The sequence below is a fragment of the Camelus ferus genome, chromosome 34 (assembly GCF_009834535.1).
Source record: "Camelus ferus isolate YT-003-E chromosome 34, BCGSAC_Cfer_1.0, whole genome shotgun sequence".
Classification (NCBI taxonomy): Eukaryota; Metazoa; Chordata; class Mammalia; order Artiodactyla; family Camelidae; genus Camelus; species Camelus ferus.
The window spans coordinates 15,683,066-15,703,997 of record NC_045729.1 but is presented as its reverse complement, the minus strand read 5'-3'; the positions used below and the strand labels follow the sequence as shown (position 1 = coordinate 15,703,997).

General features: G+C 35.9%; 1 protein-coding gene across 6 annotated transcripts in view; it reads left to right on the top strand.

Moving 5' to 3' along the window:
- RIMKLB (ribosomal modification protein rimK like family member B) overlaps positions 1-20,932 on the top strand; it is a 43,129-nt gene that overhangs the window by 4,920 nt on the left and 17,277 nt on the right. For 5 of the 6 annotated variants that reach the window (XM_032473324.1, XM_032473328.1, XM_032473329.1 and 2 more), the window contains 2 exons: positions 6,400-6,631; positions 19,656-19,886. In XM_032473324.1, coding sequence (XP_032329215.1) covers positions 6,457-6,631; positions 19,656-19,886 — 406 coding nt within the window. In that variant the 5' untranslated portion in view covers positions 6,400-6,456. Of the gene's footprint in view, positions 1-18; positions 122-6,399; positions 6,632-19,655; positions 19,887-20,932 lie in introns of all 6 variants that reach the window. The other variant, XM_032473327.1, reaches the window with a different exon arrangement.

Below are 20,932 nucleotides of genomic sequence, written 5' to 3'. Positions count from 1 at the left end.
CTTTTCTTCATCTTGCAGAACTGAACTCCCTGCCCTTAACACCCACCATTCTACTTTTTGTCTCTTTGAATTTGACTACTTTTGAGACTGGAGCATAATATCCTGAAGATTCATTCACGTCATAAGCGTCTACCAGAATCAAATTCCTTTTAAAGTCATTGTATGTGTAGACTGTATTTTGCGTATTTATCCATCTCTCAGTGTACAGTTGGGCTGTGTCTATTTTTAAGCTTTTGTGAATAATGCTGCAATGAACATGTGTGTACAAATACCTTTTTGAGACTCAGCTTTCAGTTCTTTAGGATATATACCTAAAAGTGGAATTGCCGGATCATATGGTGATTCTATTTTTAATTTTTTGAGGAACCGCCATACTGTTTTCCACAGCAGCTGCACCATTTAACATTCCCACCAGCAGTTTGCAAGGCTTCCAGTTTTTCCACATCCTTCCCAGCACTTGTTCTGTTTTGGTTTTTTTTTTTTTAATTTTTAATTTTTGATAGTAACCATCCTGTGCCTGAGGTAATTTCATGTTTTTATTTGTGTTTTCCTAGTGCTTAGTAATGTTGAGCATCTTTCCTTACTCAGACATTTTAACATCAGATCTTTTTAGCTGTGAGGGCTGGGACTACATCTCTTGTTTACCATGGTGTCTTTAGGTAGAGTGCATAGTAGGCACTCCCATATTAACTAAATGTATTACTTAATGGAATGCTTAGTTTTCTCTTAGATTCTTAGTTTATCTGTTTTGACTTTTTTGGCGGGCGGGGTTTAGAAATACTTGTCCAGAATGTTATGAAAATCTCTGCAATGTAAAATGCAAAAGTGAAATGATCAAATGTAAAATGATGATCTTAATAGTGTAAAAAGTCCCACTTATAAACAGTACCACTATTTGCTAACATGCAAACCTTGATGTCAAGTGAATAATTTCCTGTAACCTTTGAGCATGGTATGGTAGAGTGTATTTGTTAAGATAAGTTTCAGTGGCTCATAATAAAGATGCTCCAAATACCACTTACGTAAGATAGATGGTTTCTTCTGGTGCAAAAGAGATAGTAAGCAGTCCTAGGCCATGGCAGTACCCCATTATCAGAGATTCAAGTTCTTAGAACTTGTGGCTGTGCTTTTCCTAGGGCTGAATCCTGTCCTTAGTCCAGATGGTGTAGCCATGACATCCACATTCCAGGTAGCAGGATGGAGGAAGGGCCAAGGAAGAGTTCCTATCTTTAGTATGCTTCCTGAAAGCTGGAGTGCGGTAGTTTCACTCAGCCTGTCTTTGACTTTCACTCATCTAGTTCCAAGAAAGCCTAGGGAATAGTCTGTTAGCGATAGGGCATTGTGCTCAGCTAATTATCAGATATGTTATTACTGAGGAATAAGGAGAAAGCGGATATTGGGAGGCAAGTGGCAGTCTCTGCCCTAGAGTGTGTGGAATTTGAAGTGATTCTGGGTTCTACCACTTTCTAATTGTATGAATTTTGGCAGTCAGTGACCTCTGCTAGTACAGCTTCACTTGCCAGATGAAGAGAATAATGTGTCCCAGGGATGATTGTGAGAAGATACAAATAACCTGTCTAACACAGTATTTGGAACATATAATCACTCAAAGTGTGAATGTATTTTCTTTATCCAAATTCTCTTTGATATCTTTAGGTATAGTAGAAAAGAGCATAAAGAAATCAGAAAACTTGAATCCTAGTCTTGATCTATTATTGTGAAGTGGTATCTTGGGCAGGTCATTCCTTTAAAGTGGAATAAGGTATATCTGTGTTCCTCACATAATTACGTGTAGATTCGGTGAGAAAATACATGTGGAATGTGTTTTGTGAATTATAAATGGAGGGTGTTTTTAACCCCACCTGTATGCTTTGTTTTGCCTTTGTCCTGCATGTGTTTTTTTGTGTGAAGAAGAGGAATTTTTAGCCACTTGTTTATGTATTCCAAAGTGTAGTCTTTTCCTTACCTTCATTGCCTTTTCTGTTTGTGTGTAAAGACTCAATGTTTTACTTTTATTTTTTGTCAGTCTTTTGATAAAGGGACCACGTTGAGTTTGGATAGGAAAATGGTTATCCTCTCATTTTTCGCCCAAAATCATGTATACAGCTTTTTTAAAAAAAGGGTATGACAGGTGAAAGAGCTATGAGTAAGAAGAGAGCATGAGTGAATATGTCGTGCAAACTTCGGAAAATTACATATTTGCTCCGTTTTTGAGATATACTCTTCCAAGAATAAGGAAGGGACTGTCATACATTTTTCTGTCACTGTAAACTCAACTTTGATTAATAATATCTAACCTGCTCCTTCTTTCACAGGATTGCAGTCTGCAAGTTAATGTGGTAAAGAAAATGGCGCCTAAACAGTGACATTATTTTAAGTGGCATCTTAGCTAAAGGATGAGATTGTAGAGGAACTACCTAAGTTTCAAAGGGACATTTCTTTTGTGATCATTTATTGATGGATGTTAATAGTGGGTAATGGGATAACTACACTAGTGCTGTTGGTTGGTTCTGAGACCTCTGAGATTTCCATTTTATCATTCATTCTCTGTACCTTTAATAAATTACCATGTTCCCCTGCTCCCTTGGGGTGTTTGTTTCTCCCTTTCTCCCATCCTCCTTAATGCTTTTGACTCTCTATCTCTTATTCCCATTCTTTCTCATTTCTAACGGTAATCTGCTCCACCTCATGTAGAGATATTGGATAGAGCAAGGTGAGGAAAGAAGGTAAAATTTCATACATATTCCAAATTGTGGGATTTTTTAAAAAACTTTTTTGGGGGAGGGAGGTAATTAGGTTTGTGTTTGTTTACTTACTTACTTACTTAATTTATTTATTTAATAGAGGTACTGGGGATTGAACCCAGGACCTTGTGCATGCTAGGCACGCAGCCTGCAATTGAGCTATGCTCTCCACCCCCCTCCAAACTGGTTTTGTTGTGTTGGATTTTGAGGAGGGGAGCAGGGAAGAATTAGAACTTGTTGAGAGAAAAGCCTTGATAAACAAACCCTTGGTTAAAACCTGAAGCATCACAAAGTAAATGTTAAAAGGTACAATTTTATTGTTAGGTCAGTGTAGGGACATAGTGTGATTTGGAAAGAGACTGTTGGGAAAATCTCTTGAAACCCAGAGATTTTGCTATTTAGTATTATTAAAATTAAAAAAAATTTTTGTTTATTTATATTGAGTTATAGTCAGTTTACAATGTTGTGTCAGTTTCTGGTGTACAGCACAATTTTTCAATCATACATGAATATGCATATATTCATTTTCATATTCTTAAAAAATTTTTTTAAGGTAAGTTTCTTAACTCTCTTCACCTCCATTTCTCAGTCTGTAAAATGGTTACTGTAACAGCTGAGGTTTAATTTAAATAGCATATATAAAAGTGTTCAGGAAATTAGCTATTTAAATTAAACTTCGGGTATTACAGTAACCAGTAAATTAACCCAGTATTCGGATTTTAATAAGGCACGTAATCATTCAACATCTTTAAACATTGCTTCTGTTGCATCTGTCTTCCTATAATACCATATGTATCTATCTATTTATCTATCTCACACTCACACACAGTTTACCCTTGAACAACTTGCATTGGAACTGTGCAAGTCCACTGATCTGCAGAATTTTTTGCATAAATATGTACTGCAGTACTGCATGATCCGTGGCTGATTGAATACATGGATGGAGAACCATGGATGTGGAAGGCCAGCTATAATATGGGGAATTTACTCTGCCATGAGGGTTGGTACCCCAACCCCTTGTTGTTGAAGGGTCAACTGTGTATATACATATATTTTATATATATGTGTACATATATAGGAATATATATATGGGGAGGGAGGGAGGGAGTTTGAGAGAGAGAAAGAGAGAAGAGAGAGGTGGGAAGAGATTAATTTCAAGGAATTGGCTAGTGTGATTGTGGGACTGGCAGTTCTGAAATCTGTGGGGCAGGCCAAGAGGCTGGAAACTCAGGCAGGATCTCTATGCTAATGATTTTGGTGCAGATTTCCTTCCGTGGGAAAGCTCATTTTTTGCTCTTTAGGCCTTCAATTGATTGAAGACCCACCCACATAGTCTCCTTTACTCAGTCGCCTGATTTGTAGATGGTAATCACATCTGCAGAATGCCTTCACAGTAACTGGTGGGCTAGTGTTTGACCAAACAATTGGGCAGCATTGCCTAGTAAGTTGACACATAAAATTTAACCATCACAATGGAAGGTCCATGTGTTGAAGTAAAAAGAGAAAATTTTACTTGCTCAACTGAGGCAATAGTGAGTGGCATTTAGTTAGGGAAGCCCATTAGTACTTGAATTAGGATCTGATATTCAATTGAGAACTCCTGGTTGGAAAAATACATTTAGTAGGTCAATGATAGTAGTTGAAACCGGGCTAAGAATGACTTTTCTAGAAAAAGGAGAGAAGGGCTTAAGAATGAAGCCCTGGGGTTTTATGTCTCCTCCAATATTTAATTCTTTTTCAGTCTTTTGATTCTGAGTTCATATGTGATATCTTGTCTGGAATAAAGAACTTTTCTAGTAGTAAGAGATGCCCTTAATATCATCAGATGGTAGATTGTGATTTTGCTTTTTCCCTACTGGGATAATTACCATTGGGAAGGGGCCTCACAAGAAAAATGAGTGAAGCACTTTATTTGGTATTCTCATTTAATTAGCCATGCCTAGACTATTCAGAGATGGCATTTTTAAAAAAATTGATGTGTTTCTCAAAGCTTACATGGGAAGACTATCTCTAATATAAAATTAAATTCTTTGTTGAATTTCTCTTTATTTCAAAAAGGCTACTTTAGCAGTTTATCAGTAGTCAAGAACTAAGTGTCAGGGGAGGCACAGATGGCTTTGCAGTATTGGAGGTCAGTGACAGGGTGTTTCAAAACCTACCTATTGTAAACGTTTTAAGGGCATTTTTATAGTTGCCTTTAAGGGAAACTGGGCATCTCTACATTAGATACTCTGGTGTGACTTGTGGAGCTTTTCCCTCTGAGTGAAATCCTCTTCCGTTGGCCTGGAAGGCCCTGTTAAGGCCACATCACATGTTCCTAGTGGGTAAATTGAGTTATTAATATACCTAGCCTAGAGCTTGAGTGGGTGTGTTCTTGACCACAGCTGTGGAACAAGGGCACAGAGGGCCAGGAGGCTCTGGGCATCAGGCATCCGCTTTGCTGGTTACTTGGGTCTTTGCCTAATGCATCACCACAGTTGAGAGCAGCTCCCTCCGCTTTTCCACAGCTCCAAGCCCCTTTCTTGTACATATCTTCCACATTACTTTATTCCTTCACTGGTTTCCAGTGACTGATGCCTTTGAGCCCGTGGGTCCTGGGGCAGGTGTGTGAGTATGGTAGGCAGGATAAGCCAAGGCTTTGAGGGAGGGGGTGGTGTGTGTTTGTTTGTTGTGTACATGTGTGGTAGTGCCTCTGTCCCATGATGTTCTGGCCTATTCTTCTGGTGCAGGCCCTTCTGAGACCTTGTAAAGAACGTGAATTGTGCACGAGGGACTAGACCCAGCTGCTACAGTGCTGGAAGCCATCCATCTGTAGACCCTTCTTTTATTTTATTATTATTTTTTTTTGGTGGGGGGAGGTAATTAGGTTTATTTATTTATTTATACTTTTTAAGGGAGGTATTGGGGATTGAACCCAGGACCTCATGGATGCGAGGCACACGCTCTACCACTGAGTTATACCCTACCCCCTCATCCATCTGTATGGTCATTGCTTCCTCTAGTCCTAACCCTTGTCCTTTCCTTCTGTTAGGTTTGCCGTGTCATCTGACAAACCTATTGAAATCACCTATTATGCTTGTTAGTAAAATTTGTAATTTTTTGCTTCTTTTCATGAAAATGATTTTCAGTAGTTCTCTTGCTCATGATACAAACTGAGAAGCAGCACTCTGTTTGTGTGTGTGTGTTTTTTTAATTCTATTTAAAGAAAGAATGAAAACACTGAGTAAGAGCATGCTGACTCCTGACTGAAATAAACAAATTTTGGTGGATGAACTTTGGCATTTATTTGGGATATTTAAAGTTTTTTACCACGTTCTCAAAATATTTTGATTGAAGTTGCTATGTCAGTGATTCAGTGTTGATGCTTATCCAGTAATATAGGTGCTGCCATCTCATTTTTAACCATACCTATAAATATGTTTATAATAAAAATATACATGTATGAAATAAGAGATGAAAATTGAACAGTAAGTACAGATACATGAATATATATAATTTGTTTAAGTTTGTAGTAACAGAAAGATATGGGGATATAGTTTTTTCCCCCTATTTTTTTTATAGTTAGTATATAATCACAGCATTTATTTGTTTAAAAGCAAAAAATTGGAGCAGATTTCTTAGTTTACATTGTATATGTATCTTCTTTCCCATCTAGATAAGAGTTTACATTCAGGAGGACATAATCCCAGGAAAGGAAGGACTACAGATCAAGATGTGTAGCTCTGTGGCTGCCAAGTTGTGGTTTTTGACAGATCGTCGAATCAGGGAAGACTATCCCCAAAAAGAGATCTTACGAGCATTAAAGGCCAAATGTTGTGAGGAGGAACTGGACTTCCGAGCTGTGGTGATGGATGAGGTGGTGCTAACAATTGAGCAAGGAAACCTTGGTAAGGCTATAGTTAAGTAAATTTTTGGATTTTTACTGAGAATTTGATGAATCTGCATGTTTTACAAATAATAAGGGCCTTTATTAATAGCCTTATCATTACTAAGTGTCATTTAATCTAAAAAACTAGACTGTTTTATGGAAGAAATGGAAATACCAGTATTTATTAAACCCCTCATTGTATTATTTAGGAAATAGTTGGGAGATAAATTAAAGATAACTTACTAGTTTTCTTCCATTTTTATTGTCTTCTAGTTTTAAAATGCCTTGTTTATAAGGTGCTTCTAAGGGAATTTGTTCCACAATGGGGAGGGGTCTTGCTAGTCAACTAATCAAAATCCATTGTGGTTCTTACGTTCTTTTTAAATACTTCATATGTGTAGTGTAAAATACTGTATAAAGTTGTTTTATGAGTTAAAGTGTCCTAATGATTTGACTTGTATTGGCGATAGTTCATACTGTTTTTGTAATACTGTGGAAGATATTTTTGAGATGTATAGAAATTCTTTAGGACTGATTTTCAGGAATCTTTACATCTTTGTTTTGGAAAAGTTGTGACTTGTTATAGCTAAATTGATCATTTCTGTTAGGGAGCATTATATGGTGACATAAAGTGACATTTTTAGTTAACTTTCAGAAAATACTTCATCGTTTAATGGTAGTATTGGGTAAGGATATAAGAAATACTTAAAATACATCTAGGTCATTTACTTGCTTTGTGACTGGAATCATGTGAGGCCCCATATTTTAATTTTCTCATCAATAAAATGGGGAGAGGTGGTTCCTGTGGGAATTAATAATAATGCAAAGTACAGATCTGCCATTGTAGGGTTATTTCACTGATGGGCTAGTTAATAGATCTAGAATCTTGCCTGATTAATAGCGTGATATGATAAAATGGATTTAAGTAAGTAGATTCTCTCAGCAATTACTTTTTATTCTCTGCCCTCTTAACATTTTTTATTCCATTCTCAGTATCTTTCAGCAGTTGTTTCTTTAGGAATAACTGATTTAGAAATGTTTCTAAGTTGTTTTGTTTGAAGTGCTTATGTAGTTACTACATTTATAAGGAAGATGCACATTTTATTTTCAGTCCAATTCTGTGTGTGTGTGTGTTTTTTTACTATATATCCCTACGTCCAACACTTAGTTATCTAGATTCAAAAGATCTGGGGTAGAGCCTGTTTCATTCTTTCATTAAATACTATTTGAGTACTTACTATGTGCTTATTAGTTAATTGGTATGGTGTGTAGAATTAGATATCAGCATTAATCAGTGATCACACAAATAAACGTAAAATTATTTTGAAAGGAAATTAAGGTCACTGAACCCTCTTGCATCGATGACAGATAGCTCCTGATCAAATTAAGGTAAATCTTTTATCTAAAATCCAATATCTGTTACATGCTTTTACAACTTTTTAAAAATGTAAATGTCCATACAACTGTGGTTGAAATTGGAGCCAGAAACTCAGACACTTTGTTATGTTAGGACCCATTCTCTTAAAGTCTGAGTGAGAAGAGACCTAAAAGGCAATATGACACATTTGCTCACTAAACATCACTTCCACAGGCTTTGGTATATGTTTGTTTGTTTGTTTCTTTCTTTCTTTAATTGGAGTAGAGTCCGTTTACGATGTTTCTGTGTTTAAAGGTTGGAATACTGAAGTACACATTTCCAGGAGTCTATGTTTCTCATGTGACCTGGCTTCTGTCAAAGAGACACAGTACTAGACGGTTTGGGAGGTGGGAGTGAGCATCTCTATTTTTTTAATAACTTCATAGGTTGAAAATGATTGTACTTGATTTTTTTTCCTCAGGTACCTACTGGACATCTTTACTTTATTCTCAACTGTCATTTCCATGCCAATCTGTCAAAACTGAATGCGACCCCCCCCCCCAAAAAAAACCTACTTATTTCAGCTTTTCTGTCTCTGTAAAATCACCTTTTGACCTTTGACATCTTTTCTTTTATCCTTAAGAGCCGTTCATGCCACAACATTTTAGAAAGCGAGGAGCTTGTAACAATGAGGGGAATGGTGCAATAAAAACTTCCAGCCGCTTTGCCCCACTCGGCTGCCCCCAGCCATCAGAGCAGAGATCCTGGATATTTGGAGGGCTGGGTCTTTTTAGCACCCCCTAACTCGTGCAAGGAGTGTCAGCTGCTCCAGAACCAAGTGCACAGTGTGGCTGAAGAGTGAGGGATGAGTAGTTTACTCTTAAAAGGGCTGACATTGCCCCAAATTAACTGCATTTACCATCCCAGTCTTTTCCTGGAAGTTTCAGTCCTTCAACAGACTGACGATGGTCCACTTGTTGTCTGGGTGGTGAGACAGAGTCCTTAATGCTCCTACTGCTCCATCTTCCCATCCTCCCTATGCTCATTTTTGATAGAGGTGTCTCTCTTTTCCTTTTCGCTTTGCTGTTTTGTGTTATATTCTGGGAACAGGTCTTCCTGGATACATGTACTGTGAATATCTTCTCTCTGTGGCTTGCCTTTTTCACTCTGTTAATGACATTTTCTGGTCAGTGAAAGTTTTTAATTTTAATTAAGTAAAGTTTATATTTTTTTATTTTTTGACTAGTGCTTTCTGTGTCCTAGTTAAATGTTTGTGCCCAAGAGTCCTCCTTTTGAGATACATACTCAAAATCTACTTGATAAAATAGAAACATTGTTAAGTGAAGTTACTGTTAGGGAAAAGGAGATATGGTATTGTACCATTTTCTATAGGGAGGATGGGTATGTGAATGTAATTTTTGCTAGTGTGAAAAGCAGTTAATTAAAGGCTAAGCCATAATTTTCCAAATATGGTTTCCCTTAGAGAAAAGGGTTCAAGATGACTGGGATGAGCTAGACTACCCTGACTAACAAGGTTGGCCATCTGTTGATAATTCATGAAAGTAGGTGATGGTACATTGGATTCATTATATTTTTATTTTCTGCTTAGAAGTTTTCTTAATAAAAAGTTAAAATAAATGGAGGGAAAGTTAACTGATGAAAATTTGTTAATCATTTCCTGATTTAAACTAAAACTTTCTCTGTCACTCTAGTTAATTCACCTGGAAATACACAATACTTTGAGAAAGTTCACAGAAGATCATGAAACAAGGCAGATACTACATTTGACTTGTAATAGTGTTGTATAATTGTTTAGGCTCTATGCATGTATAATACATACTTATGTAATTTGCACCTTTCATAAAACAAATTATATTGCACATATGCATTAACCTTTTGAAGGGACCCTGTGATTTTACACTTTACATGAAGATCTTCATTATCTGTCTTCAGAGATGGTAACAGCCCAGATTTATACTCTCCAAAACTGATTTCATATCTAAAACAATTTGTAATCTCCTTTTCATGTGTTATTTTTGTCTTTGCAAAGCCATTGAGTCTGGATATCAGAGTCTCTTCTTTTTAAAAATGGTTTTGTAAGAAGAAATCAAATTGCTTTTGCATGTACTGTGTTTGGTGTTTTGGTTTTAATTTCTAGTAGATTTATAAATTCCCTGCTTTTAGTATAGGCACAATTTCCCCTGCCCCCTAAAGTTAATGTTATTATGTTCCCATGAAATTGACTTGGATAGTTGAAGGGCGTTATTGAGAATTCAGCTGGTCCTAATTCATTGTGCTAATTTTGGCTATTTGGTCCTTCATTTTGCATTAGATAAACCTATCCCCAAATAACACGTAGGTTTTCATATAATTAAATGGTTTTAATTTATTCTCATCCTTTTTTGTAAAATACCCCCCTGGAAGTTTCCTTTTAGTTAATTTCAAAGGGAAGAGAAAGGTACAGTTTGAGAGCTCCTACTGTGTACAAAGCACAGTGCTAGGCAGATAGATCCTTTTTTTCTCTTTTTCAGAATGTCGGTAGTTTTTATATTTTAATAATTATACAGTTGATAACAAGCTGTACCAAAATGTGAAGATTAAAGCAGATACGTCTGAAATATTACCATTCGTAAACTGATCACTGCTAAACACACACACACATTCATAACATACGTGCTGTTTTGTTTTTTTGTTTGTTTGTTTGTTTGTTTTTTTTGCTTGTCAGTGTCATCTGTGTGCCAAGGTACTGAATTCTCAGCACTGGAGATGTAGAGTAAAATAGACAAAACAGACATAATCTAACTGGTTCCTGTCTTAAACTAAGCGGGAGCTGTGGACATTGCACAAAAGTTCAAGAAATAGTTACACACTAAATGTTGCAAAAGCAAAGTCCAGTGTGATGAGAGAGTTCACCAATAAAATTAGGAGATCAGAGAATGTCTTTAAGTAAGTGACTCTAAAAGCTGAAGGATAAGTAGGTGTTATCCAGGGGTAGAGTGAGGGGAAGAATATATGCATCACCCTTAGGTAGGATTTCTTCGCCATAAATTCCTAGGAGAGGGACCACTGTTCATTGCCATACTGTCCTACAGAAAGTTTATATTATTGTGCCCTTCTCCAGGATCCTCTCCAATGTGACAGTTTTTATTTTGATGTTAATTAGACAAAGAATGATCAGGTTGAGCTGCGTTCTGTTTAGTCTGTTGGAAACTTGGACTGTGATTTCCAGCCCAGCTGGATGGTGGGATTTACAGTTGGGTATTTCCTTAAGTCAGAAAATAAGTCGTTGAGTAGTCAAAGAAAAACAGTATTCAAGGAAAAACCGTTAGTATCTTCAACCATCAGGAAGAAATATCTTTTCTTTTATGAACCCAGGTCTTTTTTCCCTTTTATTATTAGTAGTAGGGAGCTTTGATTATATTTGTTTGCATGCTAAATCAGTCTACATTTTCCTGTTAATTCAGTGGGATACCCGAATGAAATTTTATCTTCTCTGCCAGGACCAGGTAACTATACCTCTCTTATCAGAGTAATTGCCTATCCCCTTCCAGAGTAGTTCCGGAAAGTGAAGGAATTGGGTTAGTTGTATCTCTAATGCTTTAAAAACTCTTTCAGATTTAGGGATCAAATTGCCTGTGGAAATTGCTGTAGTTTTATATGCGATGTTGAGTACGGTAAGTTAAGGATATAACTGTATGAATAAAAGTTACCGTGATAAATTATAGACTATTGAAGTGAAGTAAATTAGGAAATGTGATATTCTGCGGATAAATAAGCAGATTTATAAGTGCCATGTCAGAATAATTCCCTTGGTGATGACATGGGATGAAATAATGATGAAGTGTTAAAAGACACTGAGTTATCATTGGTTCTTGCCCCTTAAATGCTGTTAGTAAGGACAACCAAACCGTCCTACTAATTGTTATTAAGTTGTGAGGAGTAAATATAACGTAGGTAAAATTGCTAGTTCAGTTCTTGGCCTGTGGTACATTCTGGTTTCTTGTCCTTCATGGTCTATTCCATCCCCTGCCTCTTTTTAAAAAAAAAAAAAAAAACTGACAGCACATGGATTTCCTTTTGAGAAATTCCCTCTTACGTGTTGTGCAGTCTTGCTGGAGCTCTTAGACAAGGTGTCCTGCCTCTTTATTGTCAAGTTAGACAGTAGATGGGAGTCTGTCTTTATGTCTCCCTTTCCTTTGAATTTGAGCATTTTGACTCTAGGGTAGGAGGAGAAGGTTTCAAATCATTTTTGGCATTGCACCTTGATGAAACATAGGTTGTTTCTTGCTTCCTTAGATTCCCAAAATTGCTCTGGTCTTTTTTCTGAGCTTAATTTTCTTAGCATACTTTTTAGTACTGTGCACAATCCTGTATCCATCCATTATTTTTTTTCTCTGCTCAAGTTAACTAGAGGTGCTTTAAATGCTTACAAATTATATAGCCTTAACCAGTACAGAAATTAATTTCAGAGAGCATATTGCCGACAGTAGACCTTCAGAGACTAGTTTACTTGGCATAGATAGGGCAAAAATCAATTAAGACTACTTCTCTTAGTCCAGAATGGGAATCTAATAACCCATGGTATACAGTGGTGAAACTGGTAATTAAGTAATTACCTTTATTCACTTGGAACCATGGTCTTGTTGAAGATACGGGTCTGGGACCTGGGAGGTGCTGCCACAGAACATTTGGAAACATGAGACTAGAATGGCCTTCTGAAGGCATTGGGGAACTTTATAAAGCAAAGGAATGATGATGAGCTCAAATCTCTAACTAAATTCGTGGAATTCAGGGACTTTCCAATATTTAGGACTATAAGTGTAACCTAATCATTAGAGTATATTCTTGCTGAAAGGAGTTTTCATGCTGCTAGGAGTTTGTGGGTAATTCATGTGACATAATGAAAAGAGCTTCAACTTCAGAACTAGATAGATCTAGTTGTCCTGGCTGATTTAGTAATTAAACTAAGCTGTTTGCAGTTGGTCAGACTGGTCGTCTTGTTTCATTTACCTACTGGTAGATTCTCTCCTTGACAAGTAGTAATAAAAATCAAAAGGCCTGCTCTATAATGTGCTCAGGATTGCTTGTGATGTGTATAAAATGCTGTGGTATGGTGTCTGACACATAGTAAACATCAGTAAATGGTACTGTTAGAGAAACATGATACTCTTTTACTTTTTATGCACAGTACTTTTGACAGTTACGAAATTGGATGATCGGATTCTTTAAAACTTCTCTGAGAAATACTCAAATGACAGGTCACCAAAGAAGAACTTAGAATAGTGAATGTAGTTACTAAGTTGAGCTAGAAAAAGAATGATAATATATTTCACTTTAAAAGTTATATTTCTTTTACAAACACTTAATAGTTTTCTAGGGACCAACTTTTAGCTTGGCTGGCCTTTTCTATTAAAATTTGCTTTCTAGTTCATTAATTTCTGCTCTTTAAAACTTTTTTCCTTCTACTTTTGCTTTTTAGATGTTAAATACCTGCTTTGTTTCTTAAAATCTGTATATTTTAGTAAATAATAATTTCAGCAAATTTCAGTAGCTAATAATTGAACACTTACTGTGTCCCAGGTAGTGCTGGGGGATACAGTTGTCATGGGAACTTACTTTTTAGTTACTCTAGTTTTCAGTCTCCCTTTTTTGCAAAAGGGGAAGATGGATGGCAGATATTAAGTGCTTATTATGTGCCAGGCACTTCTTCACTACATTAACCGAGTTAATCCTCATGGCAGCTCTATAAACGAATTGCTTCTACTATCCTCATTTTACAGATGAGGAACCTGAGGCACAGAAAATTTCATAACTAGCCCGAGGTTACACAATGGAGAAGCAGGAGAGCTAGGATTTGAATCAGATGTGGGGTCATTGTTACAGGCCAGAGAGCGTCTTGCAAGTAGGTCTGCTCACTTTCTGTTTTTGCCTTTGCTGTCCCCTCATCATTATCTACCTTGCTATTTGAGGTCTAAATGAAACATTTGAGGGAAAACCTTAATTAACTTTTCCTGTAGTTCTCAGAATTTTCAGTATTCAACGAGTTTGATATTGATTCTTCCTTTTATTCCAAATTAATATTTATTTAAAATTACATGTAAAGATATTTATATAAATATATTAAAATTATATGTAAATATAGTTATATAAATATCTACATAAATAACTTTATACTTTTGGCTGTATTCAGAAAGTTCTAGAGATCATGTAAGTTAGGTCAGCTGCCCTTGATTGCCAAAAGTTGGATAGAATAGTTTGATATAAATATTTGTCCTGGAGCTGCTGTTAAAAAGTTTACTCTTTTTCAGAGTAGGCAGAGGGACTTGCCATTTAAAGGACATCACAAAGATACTTCGCCTCCTCTCTCCACTCTTCTGCACTAGTCTTGCTGGAAGACTGCAGTAAATTTTTATGGCTAGCATCATTAATAGTACTTAAATTATACACTTCCCCACTTTTCTTCCATATAGCTTTGTTTTTTTAGCCATTTCAATATAGATTGCTGTCTTAGGGAGGTTAGATGTAGTATTTCATATGGATAACAGTAAGGAAAACGTCATAAAAACAAGCTTTCATGCTAAATTAGCAAAATAGAAATATGTCTTCTTGCTTCTTATGCTGAGACCTTGTGCATCAAATATTAAACCAAGTTTGATTGGAAATTGAGAACAAAATAGGATAAAGAATCAAGTTCCCAGGATTATTGCTAGCAACAGTTACCGCATGTGCCATCAGTGTACCCCAACTCACCATTGTACACTTAGAGTAATTGATAGCGACTGACAATTATTAAGCACTTACTATGTGCCAATCATTTATTGAATACTTTACATACGTTTTCCCACACCATCCTCAAAACCTTTGAGGTGGGGCTAGGACTTTATCCCAAGACTCAGAGCGACTTAAAAGTAGGCGTTCAAATGTTTTTGAATGAATAAAAGAATGAATGGATAAATGAGTGAGACCTTTACAGATATTTTATCTGTTTATCACTTTCATTTTTTCTCCTGAGCCATTTTTTCTTTCTATAGAAAAAAGTAGAGAGAATGTACTCATGTTCAGTGCTTGAATTCCAGCAATTATAAAAATTAAGGCGATTAATTAGCATTATTTTAGCTAGTGGCATCACATTTCTCTGCATTTGATATGTCTTACCTCCTTTTGCCAATTTTTGGGATAGAGGTGGTTATCTTGACCTAAGATTGTGTATTTTTTAAAGGTACTTAAAGCAGAAGCCGGCCAGCCATTGTCTTCAATAAAATAAAAGATGCTTTTAAAACAGACAGTCATAATCTGATTGCTTGTTTGCTTGTTATTTTCCCCATCTCTTTCTCCTTTCTTTTCTCTCTCACTTTTTTTAAACACATGACTGTCAGCTGCAGTGCGGCAGTGCTCAGTGATAATGAGACACACTGTTGTAGTAGGCTTCCTTTTGTTTCTTTCTGTACCACTGATGAAGGACCTGGGAAAGAAATTTATTGGTTCCTCATCATTTTCAAAAGAGCATACATACCTCTGAAGAAAAAAAATTTCGTTATTACATAGGATTAATAGTGAGATAAGGTTTGGAAACGAATTGGATGGGAAAAGGATTGCTGAGGATGTTAAAGAGGGATATTTTGATAAGAAACATAAAATATTTCTTCTTAGGAAGTAGCCACACAGATAGGAGCCACACACGTATTCTCAAAAGGATGGATTCTTATATTATACTTGTTTTTGATATTTGATAATTACCAGATGTAGGAGTTAACTCAGCCTTAGTAAAGACTTTTTAGTGTTTTGTATAACTCTTTTGAGAATTATCTGATCCTTGATACCACAAATTTCCATTAGCAATTGTCTTGTTGTCCTCAAAATTTGGGTACTTTTCTTCATTTTTTATTTGTTTGGGACCTTGTTGGGGAAGCAAGCCAGTGATTTTTTCTTTTTTCTTTTTTTTTTAAAGAAAAACATTTAAGAGGACATTTCTGATGTGAAGACAGATTTGCATTTATGGTAGGCATCAGTTTGTGACCTAAGCCCTCTTGCCAAAACCTTTTATTAATATTTTTTATTAATATCCTATAATAGATTAATTGGAAAATAGATTTATAATGAGTTGAGTATTTTAAAATGTTCAGAATTACCTGGTTAAAGTTAACATTGTGTTAGCTTTAAAAAGATTCCAGAAGTCCTGATAAATCCTCTAGAACACTAAAGGATGGAAGAAAAAGAAATGCTAGTCAGATAAAAATGTTAGTACTTATTCCTAACCATGTAGACAAACTCTACTTTCATAAAGCACAGGTGTACAGTGGGCCACATGAGAGATTCCACACTTAACTACTGGCGAGGAGATTGTTAATATCCCAAAGGAATCTTTTAACTTGGAGAATAATCAGCCCTTAGCACCTTCTCACAGTGCCTTTACAACTGCAGCAGCCTTTTAATACATGATACATTTTTATCCTAAAAATATAGGAGCAAAAATTATTCCCCCATCCCATTGCTATTCTAAGGTTAACTCATCATTGGCTTTTAATGGCTAATGATACACTTAATTCGAAACTTAAATCCAGAATATTTATATTGAATTCTCCATCCCAATGCAAAACAAGACTTGATGAATAGTTTCATAAGTTGTGGTTTTAGATGATAAGTAAAAAAGACAATAAATATGTACTTGAGGAAGTGGAGTTGAAAGCAAAGCACATTCAGTTGGAATAGCTGTTCTCCCAGTGAGTAGAATGGAATTTTGTATGTGTATACTGAGTAATAGGGATCTAAGAAAGAGTCATTCCCTGTATGTCGGTTTCATAAGCTCTACATCAAAGATAAGTGTGGTATTTACCAAGAGTACTTTAGATGAGTAGCACTTTGCCTTTTTTGGCTCACATTCATCTGTACCTGCTCTTCTTTCTGGGCAGAAAAGTGTCTGTTCCTGTTACAGGAGGTATTGAATTTCATTCCATCCTCATTAATACCCATATAATGTACTGTGTAGATCTGACTCTGCTTTGGATAAAGTACTCCCATATTCCCAATTTCCTTTGGCAGCAGACTGAGAGTAGAACACTTGCATTGCCTTCTTTATCCCGTTTTTTAAAAGGAACAAAACTGTCTCCAGTTTAGGGAAACAAGAAGATAATGTCATAAGGGTTGAATTTTCTCTTGACAATCAACAGTATCTCTTTTCTTGATCACTCAAGATTTCCAGAAACTCAATCTTCTTATCTCTGTTTCATTTAATGAATTTGATTATTTTCTCCTCATGGTACTGACTTTTCTTATTTTTCATAGTACTGCTTACAACTAGATTTTCTTAGTTTTTGTTTGTTTTTTTTTCCCTCAGGTTTTTGCTTCCTTCTCCTGTCCCTTAATTGAGTTCCATCAAATCTTGGTCCTAGGTATTTCCATTTTTTCTTTTTCTTTTTTCAGACTGTGTATTCCCATTTCTTTAGCTGTTACATCGTGGGATGATTCCTATAAACACACACACACACACACACACACACACTGCACACTAAGAAATATGAATTAGATGTACATAAATATATAGTTTCAATCCATACTTCAACTATTACAGAATAGTTCTACTTTGATGTCCTTAACACCAAAATCTTTCATATCTACATCCAGAACCAGCATCTTTTTGCCCTAAACTGAGTTCCCTTTTCACCTTTCCCATTCTCCACATCCTTGTCTTAAAACTTAACTGCCAATTTGGTCACTAGGTTTTTTTCTGATTAAAACTGAAATGCTGTTTAGATCTGACTATTGAGGCAAGTCATTGCTTAAGCCAAGGAAATGAGAAAACATAGGATTGCAGAAATCTGCTGTTGCTGATCTCAAGATGCCTGTAGCAGCCAGTGATTTTAAGGAGAATGTCTGAAGCTACTGACAAAAAAAACCTCACACCTGCTGATGATCACAACTCTGCCTGTTGCTGCTGTTGGAGAATAATGACTTCTACTTCTCTTGATCTTTAAAAATTTGTGTAATTGTCTCTCATTGGTGGGTTTGCAAAATGGAATCCTACTGGCAAGAGAATATGGGAAATGCTTCTAGCCCTTGCCATGCAGGGAGGGATTAAAAGGTGGGGATGTTGTAAAATACCTACAGGCAGTATCCAGCACATAACCTCAGTTCCCTTAATCAGAACAGATAAAATCTCTTTTAGCTCAGAATTGTGGATCCAGCAGTTCCACTTCTGAATGTTACCAGAAGGAAATGCAATCATTATCTTGAAGATTTATCTGCATCCCATGTATGAGGCAGCAATATTTATAATTAAGACATGGAAGGAAACTTAAGTGTCCATTGACAGATCAATGTATAAAGAAAATATGGTGTGTGTTTACACACACACATATATACACAATGGAGTATTATTCAGCCACAAAAAGGAAACCCTGCTATTTGTAACAACATAGATGGACCTTGAAGTCATTATATTAGGTAAAATAAGTCTGACATAGATAGTTATTGTGTTCTCATTTATATCTGGAACCAAACCAAACCAAACCAAAACTGAACAAATACAGACAACAGTTTGATTTGGTGGGTGCCAGAGGCAGGGAGTGCGGGTGGGGGAAATGGGCAAAGGTGGTCAAAAAGGACAAACTTCCAGTTATAAAATAAGTCCTGGGTACGTAATGTACAGCATGGTGACTGTAGTCAGGGACTTTATCTGCTTTATTTAAGAATCTATTCCCAACTTTTAGAAAAGAATCTGACACGTAGTAATTGCTTAGTATATATTGAATGATTGAATGTCCATGAATAAGGGATTGATCATATGATGCATCTTTAAATACAATTCTGTAGAGCCCAGTAAAGCTGTATATGCACCGGCATGGCTGTCTGGTATAATTTGAAGTGATGAGAGAAAGTGACATAAAATAATAATCACAAAATATCTTACTTTTCTAAAAATTATCTACATATTTTTTATATTTAGATACAATGGGGAAAATACATACTATTAACTATGTAAGATGTTGGATGGACGGTAAATGGTAAATACATTATATATTTTTGTATCTTACAAGTATGTATATACTGATTTTTTAAATGAAAATAGGTTTTAAGGAGCAGCTCAAGTATCTTGTTCCCTTATTATTTTGGACCTCTTTAAAAGTAGAATGGTAGTAGATAAAATACCATTTAAAATATTTAAAAATTTTTCTTAATTATAAAAGTATATGTCCTCACTTTAAAAAAAAAATAAAGAAGATAAAAAGTTCTGTGGAGCAAAATGTTAAAGTTCCCTATTCTGCCTTTCTCTTCCTTCCTTGCCACCCACTCATCCTTAGAGAAAGCCATTTTTATAGTTATCCTGTCATACATTTGCATGCATATGTAAACACAAAAGTTATTTGCTTTTTAAAAAAACTTAACATTATGTATCTGGACATTTTTTCCATCTTCAAACTTATAGATTTGTGACATTTTATTGAATGGATATGTAATATTTCATTGTATTGACATGTACCATAATTTGTTTACCTAGAGCCAAAGTTCTCATTAATTTTTTTCTTCTTAGAAAAGACAATAATTTAAGGAGGAATGTCTCTCTGTCCCAGTGAAATGTTAGCAAAATAGTACATTTGGTTTTGGGACCCAAGCTTTGGTAGAGATCTGTTCCTCCGTTTTATTGTATATTCCCCTTTAATGGTTTTGGCTTCATCCCTATATATTTCAGGTCTACGGATCAACGGAGAACTAATCACTGCCTACCCCCAGGTGGTGGTGGTGAGAGTACCAACCCCTTGGGTGCAAAGCGATAGTGACATCACTGTTCTGCGCCATCTGGAGAAGATGGGATGCAGGTTGATGAACCGACCTCAAGCCATACTGAACTGTGTTAATAAGTTCTGGACTTTTCAAGAGTTGGCAGGTCATGGTGTTCCTCTGCCAGATACTTTCTCTTATGGTGAGTTCACTAATGAGAATTTGTCGCCTAAATTTTAGAGCACCAATAGTTCTGAAAGCCATACTAGACTAATAGTGTTATGTGATGTAAGGACATTTGTGAATATGAAAGAACTTATAGAAGTGACTTTTCAGTTTTAACAAACTAGGCAGGAGAATTACAAATTTGGGTATGGTATGGGTAGAATGGACTTAGCAAACTTTTTCTGTAAAGGGCCAAATAGTAAAACTTTACGCTTTCCGGGCCATCAGTTCTCTCTTGTGACCCTCAGTAATGCTGTTGTATTGTGAAAGCTGCTGTAGACAAAGCTTAAACAATGAGTGTGGCTGTTTTCCAGTAAATCTTCATTACGCAAAAAGGGCTACATGCCAAATCTGTTTGGTTTGTCAGCCCCTGAAGTAAAAGATAATAGAATTTGATGACATCTCTGTAATTTCTGATTATCTTCATTACCATTTCATGATAATTCTTCATAAATATTTTCTTATTTTTTAAGAAAATGACAGTATACTAGAGTATGCTTTAAGCCAGTGCTTCTAAATCATCTGTGTTAAAGGATCTTTTTTTTTTTTAAAATTTTTAAAAGACCAGTTTGCTGTGGAACAGTATGCAGAAAGTACTGTAAAAATATCAGAGCAATACCAAATAGCTATAAAGGCTTTTTGTGCTTTCGGTTTTTATATTTATCTGGGCACATATCAATAGCAGTAAGAAGTCATAAACAGGTATAGATTACTGGAGCAGCACTAATACATTTCCTGCCTTTCCAGGTCTCCTAGTTTGGAAAGGATCAGACTTACTATAAAGCAGTATAGTTTTTCATTAAAATATTTCTTCAAATAAATGTCCAGTAAAATGCTTGGACAGTTAATGAGGCTTTAAAAAGAAATTCCCATCCTAAAAAATACATACAAATAAACCTAATTCCCTTCCCCCCCCCCCAAAAAAAAGAGAGATTTCCATCCTCTTCTTATTTTTAATATTTTAAAGAAGGGAACTTTTCAAGTGTGTGTGGCATATGTGGACACGATTGCTGTTTTTAGCAA